The following is a 12,178-nucleotide window of genomic DNA, read 5'->3' as shown; positions in this document are numbered from 1 at the left end:
ATGCAAGGGCTCGTCATCTCCACAGTCGATTAACTGCAGTGAATTTGATTAAATTAGCTGCCAGAGATTTCTTTTGTGATGCACTGCATATTGATACTGGGGCAAAATTTCTTCCTTAAGGGCATTGAGCACCTACAGTGAGAGCTATTTCAAAGACATCACTATGAATCATGGCATACATGAGTGAGCACCAGGGATCAAAGGAAAACCTTGTAATGTAATGTATCAGATTTTGGCAACGCTACAGTCATCGAGCAAGTTGAACAAACTCACCACATATAGTCAGACTGACACCCCTGAGTGACACAGTGCAGTGCAGTCTGCAGCCAACCTCTGTACACACCTCTTTTTAAATGTAAAATCACAATAAATCTAATTTTAAGGCAGCAGAAGAAAAAAAGTCAGTGCAGTTGAAAAGTCCAGGAAACTAATTGAGAATAGAGTTGTTGCTGTGAAATCAAATATAATTCAGCTTCAATCAGATCACATTTATATATGGTGCATGTCATTTTATTTCGTTTTGCTGTTCAACTGAACTTTAATCTGATCGTTATTCTCTGTTAAATCAGTTGTTGTTGTGATTCTTTTGTCACAGAAAATAAGACAGTAAGAAAATTAACATGGGGGGGGGGGCTCGGTGGCTCACCTGGTAGAGCGCGTACCACATGGGCTTAGTCCCAACCGCAGCAGCCATGGGTTTGCATCCAACCCGTGGCACTTCGCTGCATATCGTCCCCTCTCTCTCTCCCTGAATTTCCTTTCTCACTTCACTATCTGAATAAAGGCAAAAATGCCCCCCCCCAAAAATTCTTTAAAGAAAATTTACACAGAATTTGAGAATCTCAAATCCAAATCATTTGGTTAAAAAAAAAAAAGAACCGGTGTGTGCCTCCACCAGCTGATAGTAATGACAGGTCATCACGTCCAACTGGGGCTCCGAATGTTAAGCATAATTTTAAGCACATCTGTTTAGCGTATTAGGAAAAAACATGACCTGTAATTACAGGGCAGTGTTACAGAGGCTCTCGCTGTCTCCTCTGAGGATGGGGAACAACTGCTGTCTTTCTGCCTTCAGCAGACCGCAGGCTTTTTGAAATCTGAGCCCGGTGGTGTCAGAGCCGCAGTCGACTGAGAGGCAGACAGACAGCGAGAGCTGCAGTGCGATGATAACGCTAGTTCGGTTGCAGGCTTCAAGGAGATGAGGGGAAGATGTTGGCCAGAATCCATTTTTCTATTCAACATGCTTCACCTATTTCTCCTTTAGTTTGTTAAGTTCTTCATTTCCCACAATGCCTTCTGACAACCCTACACAGCATGCATGGTCTTGTTTAACTAGCGCACATGTGATAAACAGTGGTAACAGAAAACCATGACCAAGACAGATAAGAGTTTTTTAGACAAGAAAGAACAAGCAGTGAGCCTCTTACTTACGACACAATGTATTTTTTGTTCATATCATGTATATATATCTAAGAACATGGACCAAGGAATAGATTCAGGGGTTTCCCGAACAGTTATTTCCATTAGCCATTAATCCATTCTTTTTGTTTTTTGTTATTAACCGACCGATCGAATGCTGATCACAGTCTCCCATGATGCAAGGTAACATTTTCAGATTTCTTCTTTGTCCACATAACACTCCAAAACCCAAAGATTTCCAAGTTACAGTCAAATGTGCAAATGTTGTTGACTAACTTTTTACCGACTGACAAATCAATTAATGCTGTAACTGTAAGACTGACAGGAAAACAGATATCTCTCTCAACACTCTGACAACATGCACAATCACGTTTTCAAAACTCATACACTTCTTATTCCCCCGAAAGAGAGCACAGATCCACAGAGAATTAGCAACGAGAACAGAATGACTTAGTCCACTCTTTCAGAACAATACTTCTTTCTCTCAGCTGAGAAGGTCAGAACAGTCCAATCCTTCATCTGAACCCTCACTGAGCTCATGCTGGCTTGGTTCTCTCCATGTCCAGAAATAGGACTTGAGGAAAAACTCATTACAGTTGGCATTTGAGTCTACTTCCATAGCTCACCTGCTCCTTGGTGCAGCTCAGTCAGCGTGACATGTAGAGCAGAAACATTTGCTAGTCTGAGACTGCTTCACTTTTAAGTGGGCTCTTTCAGGGCTGAGTGGAGGACTCGGATTTTGTGGAGATAATAGGGACCCTCTAATCTTCTCCAGGGTGTCTGACCAGAATCGGTCACCCAGACTGCTCAGTCGGTGCAGTGAGTGCCCGCTCCGAAATATACTGAGTGGGGAATCAGCACAAATGTAGGTGAATTATCAGATTTTTGCACCTTCAAAACACCTCTACCATTCGGACAGAAATACTTTCATCATCACATAATGTAGTTTTTTTCTTACGCTCTGTGTGGTAAATGGTCAAACTGAGACCCACCCCTATTCCTTCCTTCCTAGACCTTGTATCTCTTGTTAACTATTGTCACTTACTACTACAAAAAAACTCAACTCAGAGAGTGCATACCTCTGCCAAAGCTTTACAATCCTCCTATTAGTCTTAACAAAATACCAAGATTTGCACCTGAACTCAGATGGTCAAAAACATACCCTGTCTTCCTCGGCCCCGGGGTTAACTTTCCACCTAAATTTAACACAATCTGGTACTGAAACTTTCTTTAATAAAACCTGAATATTTGCGACCAGCACCTTAACGGGGCGCCCTCCGAGTGTCATTCCACAGTTAATGGTTAGACTTTCTCTCAAAGTAGTCTATATCATCTGCTCATTTACTTCACTGATAACTGCTGTATAGATTAGACAGAAGAAGCATTCCAACTGTTAGTGAGCCTGTCTCAGGCTGCACCTTATCACAGCCTGTTTGTTGTCAGATACCCACAACTATCTCCGCTCTTCCTCCCCTCTTGCCTCACTCACTCTGACAATGCACAGACTACTGTAAACTGCCACTATTTCTCACAGATGAGAGCATGCGCTGTACTGTCGAGACTAAACTCTAAACTTCTCTTTCTCCCTGTTCTCTTGACTTCCCTGTGTCCCATCATCATTTCCTTAAGGTTTTGATATCATATCCAGCTTTGAGTGGGTGTGAAGAGATATACAAACAAAAAACACAACTCTTGCCGGTTAAATATCCAAATCGAGGGCCAGTGCTGTCATTTGAAGGCTCCAACAAGACAGTCACACTTTTGACTGATGGTTAAAGTGGTTCCATGGCAGCACTGCTCAAATGGACGGTATTGTGTACCATTACACAACAGCACATGCCTGAGGATTAACCATGGGCCCTGTCCTGTCTGTTCCATGAGGCTGCAGGGGGCCAGTAGCTATTGTCATAGTTGTGTGACACACAAAAATTCAGCAAATCGCAAGATTTCCTGTGCTGTGCTGCCAAAACCCTGCAGTCATATAGCCACTGACATCAGGAGGCTTCTGTCATTGAATGTGTCATCAGGCCTAGATTTTAACTATAACACATCAGTACCTTAAATTAGGACTTTTACACTTGAGCCAGATGAGATGGTCCGGGTATGTGATCAGGATGCCTCCCGAGCGCCTTCCATTGGAGGTTTGTTGGGCACGTCCAACTGGTAGGGGGAGGCCCTGGTGTAGACCCAGAACACGCAGGAGAGATTAGATATCTCATCTGGCCTGGCAACGCCTCGGGGTCCCTCAGGAGGAACTGGAAGGCATTGCTGGGGACTGGGATGTCTCGACCGCCTTGCTTAACCTGCTGCCACCATGAACTACCTCCAGATAAGTGGTAGGAAATGAATGGATGGACGGTAGGAAAAAGAAACTCAGAGGTCTTGATGCTCAGCAAACTGCTCTCTTTGTGTGGTGTTCAATTTTTCTGTGATTTTTAAAGGCCTTGACTAGATTACCACTCAACAAAAAAGATGCTAAAAACACACTTCGTCCAAAACAAAACCATGGAGGATAGAATTTAATTTAAGAGGATACAAACTGAGCTTCCAAACAGATCAGTATTGTTTGTTGACTTTATTTCCCATTTTAAGGGATTAATTAAAAAGAACAAGTTAAGCTCATTTCACATAAACAAAATTGCAAAGAACAACACAATGCACTTTCTTCTCTCTGTCTCGCTCCAGCTAATGTTAGCACCAGTGAGTTAATGAGGGGAAATGCAAAATGCGGGGAAGCTGAGCCTTTGAGGCCAAAGCCTCACTCATATAATGGCCTACTAAAGAAAGGGGAGCTTTGTTCGGTGCAACACAAGCAGGTTCCTCTTTAATGACTTCATGTGCATGCCAATCATTTACGCCATACAATCCCGTCATGCGGCCACAACACTTTTCAGGACATCCCAATCATGCGAGCTTGCAGCACGTGACTCGTGTTGTGACCCCCAAACACAAGCTGCGATTCGGTTCAGCAGGTAACACCTTAAGGGCTGATAATGGGGTCATTCCCATTTTCAGATTATGGCAGAGACTGCAGGAACAATGCTCACAGGAGCTGCTGTGGATGTGCAAAGAACTAGTTACAGCCCAGAGGGTTGTTAACCCAATTATCAAGAGAAGAAAACAGCATGTTTGAAGAGCCGCTGCACTTTTCAAACACTGTATTTATGTTTTTAAAGAACAATTCTGGCATATAGGCCCTGGTAACTGTTGCAGCTTTCTTCCCAGAGCTGTATTTCTACAGAAGCTGCAGCTATGAAGAAGAGCGCATATTTTGTACATAGACCTATCTGAGTATTAGTGGATGCACATCACAGTGACTGTCCCTTGGTATTGGGGTCACATTGTGGCTAACTTTAAACAGGAAATGATGCAACATGCGAATCTGTATTTCTTTTATTTCCCTGTTCAGTTTGAAATGTCTTATAAAATAATGTGTTTACATCAGTTTCTTGTCAGTAGAAATAGCAGCTGATAGCAGCATTATGTTCAACCTGAAAATGATGATGATAAATTACAAAAATGTGCTAAATCTTAAAGTTGATGAACAAAGACTGCTGACACAGATTTTATGACAGGGAGTTTAAACTGCAATGATGGTTGCTCTTGTTGCCGCCTTGATACCTCAGCTGGTCCACATCTAACATGTGCTGCAGCACATACCGTGTATGACACGCTCCAACACAGAGGAGTCTTCTGAAGCCCAGCACTGTATTCAGTGAACTGACTTTGGAATCAACTTCTGAAGTTTTATTTTGTGCCAAATTTCCAGAGATGCATGAGCGCACATAACTGAAACAATTCATAACAACCTACAACAAAGCTGTTTGAACTCAGCTGGACACAAGGAACAAGACTGGCCAAAAGTGAGGCCACACCCCAGGTCTAACTGGGAGACATGATAAAAACCTTCAGTCATGATTTCTTTCCCTGAGAGAACATTGACTGAATCTCAAACCATGTAGCTGTGAAGATGAACTGCAGAAACTCTGCATGAGGTGATGCTGCTTTGTTGTTTGTAGTTTCAAAACATGTGCACCTTCATCAAGATGTCTTACAGAGGTTAAGTTTTTCTCAAGTATTCAAAGTAGAATAACAAAGGCAGAGTCTTATTCTAATCCTGGAAATCTTTCACATAACCACAGAATCTCCACACAACAGTACAAATTATGCTCCTGCAAAGACTCAAATCTGAGCTTTCAAATCTTCTCAGCCACAGCTTCAATCTTTCAGGTGGTGTCGGTGATAAATCCCAACACAGACGCAGCCCGACGTGGTACAAACTGAGGCCGGTCTTTTAGAAATAGCAGACAGAGGGCCTGTGGGGTGTCAGATGTCGACAGGGACCAGTTGCTGGAGTCTCAGCCTGGGCCGCCTCTCATGCTACAGCAGCTGTGTCTTCTCAGACCTCACATTCCTGCAGGACAGGCCCACTTTACTCTCATCACCTGTGCTGATCTGAGGGCAGGATGAGTTCTCAGGGGAACCTCACAGCTATTATGAAAGGAAGACTGATCTAGAACAACAATTACAAATGTTTTTACAAAGTCAAAAGACAAATAGCAGCATCATATTAAGATGTCTAGCACTAAAAACAACAGAAATCCAGTCCAAAATGAGTCCAATTTGAGTCCAGCTGGGGACCCCATCTCTTTCTACCCTCATCTGAGCGCCACACACACAATGCAGGCAGAAGCCTCTGCAGAAACGCTTCTGTGCCATACAAGATAACACAAGAATCCATCCAGGTGCAGTGAAGCTGCATATTGCACAGAACCAGGATGTCTAGTGTTGTAAAATCAGTCTGAAGTCGACTCTCTGTCCACTGACTGAGACGCACACCCATGATTCAGCAGCTTCTTCACCCCATTAGACCTCCTCGTACAATTAGGGCTGCTTTGCAGTCTGTACTGCTTTCACTGCATTATAAGCTGTAGTGCCTGACCTCCACTAAATAATACATGTAAACATTTATCCCTCCCTGCTGCAGCCAAACACTCAAACTAGTACAACCCTTCCTCATACACAAAATACTAGACTTATGTGCTTTAGCAAATGAATTAGTTGAATTGCTGTATATGGTTCTGTTTTAATACTACTCCTGTATGTGCACCAATGTTGTTTTGTTATCGCTTTTTGTTTGTCTAGCTTCTTTCTTTCTTTCAATGCATAACAACATCACCCTGTCCAGTGACTGCAGATAAAGATTAGCCTTTTGGCTAAATCTGACACATTTATATCATACTGATTAAGAAAAACTTGCAACTATTCTGTTAATTGATTGGCTGTTTCAGTTATTTTTTAAGCAAAATGGATGGTTGGATAAAACAAGCTACTTTCTGAGGTTTCAAAAGACTTAAACGATGAATCGGTTAATTGATAAAATAACAAGCATATTCATTGATAATAAAAAAAATAATCTGAATTGCCCCTAGGGAATAAATGAAGTATCTATCTCCCTAATATTGATGCTAATGAATGTGTTTAATCCCTGATAGTATGAGTGAATAGAATTGAATAAAGTAAATCCAAACAGGATTCATCATCTTACAGAGCTGTGATTCTCCAGTGTCTCATTTCAGAAGGATAATATTGGTGTGTCTTTAGATGTAGAGCAGACACTCTGTAGTCGCAATGTCACTGAACAGCAAACTTTTTACAAGCCTTCACACCAAACACACACACACACACACACACACACACACACCTCTCTGATTGTGACTCGTCAATTCAACAAAAGCACCGGGTGAGCCCATACACACCTTAACAGCATGGCAACAGAGAACAGTGTTGCTAATGAGTGGAGATTAAAAGAACAGGTTTCTTACACAAACTAAAACTGATTCATGGATCCAGTGGCTGCTGCTTCCAGCCCCAAAGACCCTCTTCCCACTGCGGGGCAGCCCACACCACACCAGAGCCTCACTACAGAACATCACACACTCTTACCTCCAGACGTGAACGCTGAAGTAAACTGGAAGTGGGACTCAAGTTTTTCGTCTCTTCTCGGGATGGGTTGTGGACCTTGTAGCCAGACAAAATGTCTAAGTCTCTATTTAATTCCTTGCATTCCCACTGAATTAATATGCCTTCTTCTCTCTCCCGCCGCTCGCCGAACAACTGCTCGAAATTCAAGTCCGCGCTGAACACTTGCGCATTTTTTATACATATATATCCGAGCGAGCTTGAATGTAATTACAAGGCAGTGCCTCGCAGCTCGGTGACGATCGCTGAAAACTCCTCTCTGCTTCTCTAATCAGTGCGGCCACTCTCAAGCGCGCTGCCGTGCGCGTTCACGAAGGTCCTGGGCGGGGAGAAAATACAGAGGCAGGACGGAGCGAAATAACAGGAAGTAGGCAGAAGCTAATGTACACAACGCGCACCTCATGTTTCTGGAACATTATTTTAACCGAATATAAGCAGCTATTTTGAGTTGATGCAATGACTTGACGGGAATTGGGCTGATTTCTACATACGTAATTGTCTTTCCTCTTATACAAGTGTGAAATATAAGTAGGTACATTTAATTTGCTTTACTTGAGTATTTTCCTTCAGCTACTTTCTATTTCTACTGCACCACACGTCAGAATGACTTTCTACTGCAGTACATTTACCTGACAGCTTTCAAAAATTAATGGTTTACGTACAAGATCTCATGAAATATGATGCACTGATGTAGATTAAACTCAGTATTATAGTAGTGTAGTCAACAGTACCCAATAGCAAATAAAATTAGAGCTGATATGATGCGTCAATTAAAAACATACTTACAATTTTTAATAATAAGTGAACTAAAGTGAGTGTTTTAATTATTTTAGTTATTTTTCATGTAAAAACGTGAAACATTTAACGGTTATAGGCTACGGTGTACGGTATAATTAGCAAATTAATAATTAAAATGATCATCAATTGCCTCATATAAAATTGTTAATAATTACCGTAACTAAAAATTACAACAATTACAAATGTTGCTTACACATTAATGAATGAGTATTGAGGGACGATTTTTCTTTTTACTTTTGAAACTTGAAGCACATTTGATTGATCATGCGTACATACTTGTACTATCTTGTAACTTAAATGCTGGACTTGTATTTGTTAATGAAGTATTTTTACAGTGTTGTAGTAGTACTTTTACTGAACTAAAGAATCTGGATAATTCGTCCACCACTGCCAATTTCTTTTCAATGCTTAGGTGTTATGAATCAGACAGTTACCCTTCCAGTAAAAGCACTGCGCAAGTACCCGGATGAAACCAGCCAATCACGGCCAAGCTTGTCTCCTCCCAACTGTCGCGAAATGTTTACGGTCTCAAACCTGTAGCGGTTTACGTTAGTCATTGCAATGAGGGACAAGACTGCAGTTTTCGTGGTTCTTCTTGTTTGAATGTGTCTTTTAAAGGTATGGACATTGAACGAACAGCACGTAATATAAATCGACAGTACACGGGTTATTTTCTGCGGGCTAAAATCACGGTTTAGCCGAGTTGTTTCTCTTCGTGTGCTGATGGAGAGAGTGGCGGTTAGCTAGCTCGTGCTAACCGTTTCAACGGTGAACTATAACGCATTGCAGTAATGTGACTCCGCAGTGGCTTCACCCTCCGTAGTTTGTCAGTTACAGCCGAAAAAACGGCCATGGTAAATATCTGAAAGTAACACTACAGCTCTAAATAAATTAATCCAGTTCTTTGTAACAATCCACACCATTGAAACAAACCTGGATCTTTGTGTGTTCGCTTCAGTCAGCGGTGGACGAAGTATCCAGGTCCTTAGGTGAAAGTATTAAAAATGCAAACAAAATTCATTTTATCAAAAATAAAAGTACTCACTGAAGAAAAATGGACCCTCACTACAGATGCATTAATGTGTAAGCATGTGTTATTTTATTAAAGATGTGAAAAACAAAAAAGCTAAAGAAGACATTCAATATTTCAAATGAGCATAATTTATTTTAACTTTAAGGTGAACATCAGTGAACAGGCTTATATTTCAGTTTTCTTCACAACAGCACAAGTTTAAAGAGATTAGTGTTTTTGGATATTTTCTTTTTCTTTTTTTAATTAGAAGAAGTTAAAACATCTTTACTTATAGGTATGTTTCACATATAATGATAAGAAAGTATTTTATCTTAAAATAATTGCTTACAGGTTAAGTTATAAGTCATAAAATATTAACCTAGTAAAAGTTGCCTAACCTAAAAAGATGTCATATTACAGTCAAAATATCATTTTGAAATTACTACTTTAATCTGACCAACAGTGTAATTTGATTACTTCTCTTCTATTGACCAACTACGACAGAGCTGCAAATATCAATTATTTTCATCATCAGTTGACCAGTTACTTTCTTTATTAATCGATCGGCTCACATCAAATCACAGCTTTCACATCTTCAGATTGCTTGTTTTGTACAACCAACATAGTTGCTGATTCATTTTCTAGTGATTGACTAATCAATTAATCAGCTAAACATTCAGCACTAAACACTTCCTCTTTGTTTTTCAGATTGACACTCCCTGACCGTGTAGGAGGATGGACCCTGTAGTGTTGAGCTACCAGGACAGCCTGCTGCGGCGCTCTGATGTGTCCTTACTGGAAGGACCTTACTGGCTCAATGACCAAGTTATAGGTTTTGCCTTCGAGTACTTTGCTGCTGAGCGCTTCAGAGTCCTGGGAGGGACCATCATCTTCATCAGCCCGGAGGTCACCCAGTTCATCAAGTGTGCTTCTTGCCCTGATGAGTTAGCCCTATTTCTGGAGCCGCTGGATCTTGCCTCTCGTCGCTGGGTCTTCCTAGCTGTTAATGACAACTCCAATCAGACCGCTGGGGGATCCCACTGGAGCCTTTTGGTCTACCATCACAACTCCAACCACTTTGCTCACTATGACTCTCAAAACGGCAGCAATTCACTGCACGCACGGCGCATCGCCAGCAAGTTAGAGCCTTTCTTAGGTGCTGGGAGAAAGGCGCTGTTTGTGGAGGAGCCCTGCCCTTCACAGCAGAACAGCTATGACTGTGGCATGTATGTTATCTGTATCGCTGAGGCCTTGTGTGAGAAGGCCAGGGTGGAGGGTTCACCGCGCCTCCCTGTGCAAATCATCACCCCAGCCTACATCACCCAGAAGCGGGCTGAATGGTGCAGACTGATCCAGAGTCTAGCTCAGAATGATCTCTGCTGCTCTCTGTCTTTTCCTTAGCACGTTGATTGCCCCTCAGTATATGCAGAACAGCTGTCAGCCCCCACATATCTACTGCTGGAGCATTGGAATGCACTCCTTGAATACAGTATTTAACTATATATGAAGTATATTTCTATTACAGTCTCTATCATACTCCACAAGAGAAATACGTTTAAAAAATAAAGCAATGTTACGAATCTTTAATGATTCATTGAACAGTTGGTGTCATGTTTATCCCTTGTATATGCACAGCAACATACAGTATGTAAACAAGAACACCAGCATGCCTATGAAAGGAATCCCCCACCCACCCACCCCTTGTAGATATTTAGTGAGGATGAAGAATATGTCATGTGGAAGAGGAGACACACACTTTCCTTTTCCTCCATTTGATTAGTTTGGAGCGAATGTAGAAATATTTACACAGATTATTGCTCAGGGTCATTTTAAATGAACTAGAATTGACAATAAGAATGTGCATCTTCACTTTGGCTCCTATTTTATGTCACATGTTCTGGTCACATTTTTTTTTTTTTAGTATGAACAGGTGTGATGTCTGCAACTACAAACTTTAAGTTTTGAAACAGTTCAAAGAAAAGTGCTGCATGAGAGTAGGATGTGCACCGAGTGTTGCAAGTGGTGGAATGTATGTTCTCATATAAAGCAAATGTCAAACTCATCGTCTGTTGACTTAATAAATTTTACTGTTGTCACACTTTTGTTGACAAAATGCTACATTTGCTTTGTGGTTTTTTAATTTGAGGTCTCAGCTGTCTTCTCTTCATTGACTTCAAAGTTGTATTAATAGAAATAGATTTACATTTTCACTAAAGTTTCCTTCAGCATTTGAATACACAGTGACCTCACTAAAGAAATCGATTTGCAGGTTTGTAGATGCACTTTTACTGAAACTTTTAAAGAAATGTATGTTTCAGTGTTTAGCTTGAATAAAGATAACTGACAGGTTTAGATACAGATGTGAACCAAGATGCAATAGGGAAGACAAAAAATACCTCTCAAGTTCATGGATATTACTACAAAAAATGTGTTACCAGAATGTTATCCCATGGTAAACTGCTTTTGGATACCTTACTTTGGCGATTTCCCCATGTTTAAAATATCCATACTCTGGTGAGTGTTTTAAAATCCTTCAATAATAATCCAAAATTCGCCTAAAATTAAAGAAAATAGTAGAATTATCACACAAATAACATTTTGTAGACTAAATGGATTCAAAATAAATAAACAAGATTAAGAATCTGACAAAACAAACTTTAAGTACCTGAGTTTTTGATTGTTACAAACAATTCAGTGAGTACTCAGGCCTCCCGTGCAACAGCTTAACGTTCAAACATCTCATTGTTGTGGTTGGAAAGAAAGGAACTTAATACTCACAACAGTTCAATGGACTGCAGCAATAAAAAGCTGAAACACATTAGAGGCAAAGTGTAAACTTCACTGTGAGCCTGTTGCAAGAAATCTGTAGCAGTTAAAATGTTCAGACAATAACCTGACTACATGAAAATGGACTCGCCAAGTTAATTGACCACATACAGTGTATAATCAGGGATACCATCAGTAATT

The 12,178-nt window shown here is 40.8% G+C and overlaps 2 protein-coding genes across 8 annotated transcripts in view; one reads left to right on the top strand and one right to left on the bottom strand.

Annotated features, from left to right (window-relative positions):
• Nucleotides 1–7,675, bottom strand: part of myo9aa (myosin IXAa) — a 100,893-nt gene extending 93,218 nt beyond the window's left edge. For 6 of the 7 annotated variants that reach the window (XM_023426679.2, XM_023426680.2, XM_087179419.1 and 3 more), the window contains exon 1: nucleotides 7,366–7,674. The gene's annotated coding sequence lies outside the window, so the exon portion shown is untranslated. Of the gene's footprint in view, nucleotides 1–7,365 lie in introns of all 7 variants that reach the window. The other variant, XM_087179423.1, reaches the window with a different exon arrangement.
• Nucleotides 7,676–9,946: 2,271 nt separating this feature from the next.
• senp8 (SUMO peptidase family member, NEDD8 specific) lies at nucleotides 9,947–11,329 on the top strand. Its single transcript, XM_023426689.2, has one exon. The coding sequence runs from the start codon at nucleotides 9,947–9,949 to the stop codon at nucleotides 10,610–10,612; it is 666 nt and encodes a 221-aa protein (XP_023282457.1). The 3' UTR covers nucleotides 10,613–11,329.
• Nucleotides 11,330–12,178: the final 849 nt, after the last annotated feature.

Source organism: Seriola lalandi, unplaced genomic scaffold (assembly GCF_002814215.2).
Source record: "Seriola lalandi dorsalis isolate HSWRI2012SDOR001 ecotype SW California unplaced genomic scaffold, Sedor1 jcf7180002054835, whole genome shotgun sequence".
NCBI classification, from domain to species: domain Eukaryota; kingdom Metazoa; phylum Chordata; class Actinopteri; order Carangiformes; family Carangidae; genus Seriola; species Seriola lalandi.
The sequence above is the reverse complement of the archived record's forward strand: the minus strand, read 5'-3'. Positions and strand labels throughout refer to the sequence as shown.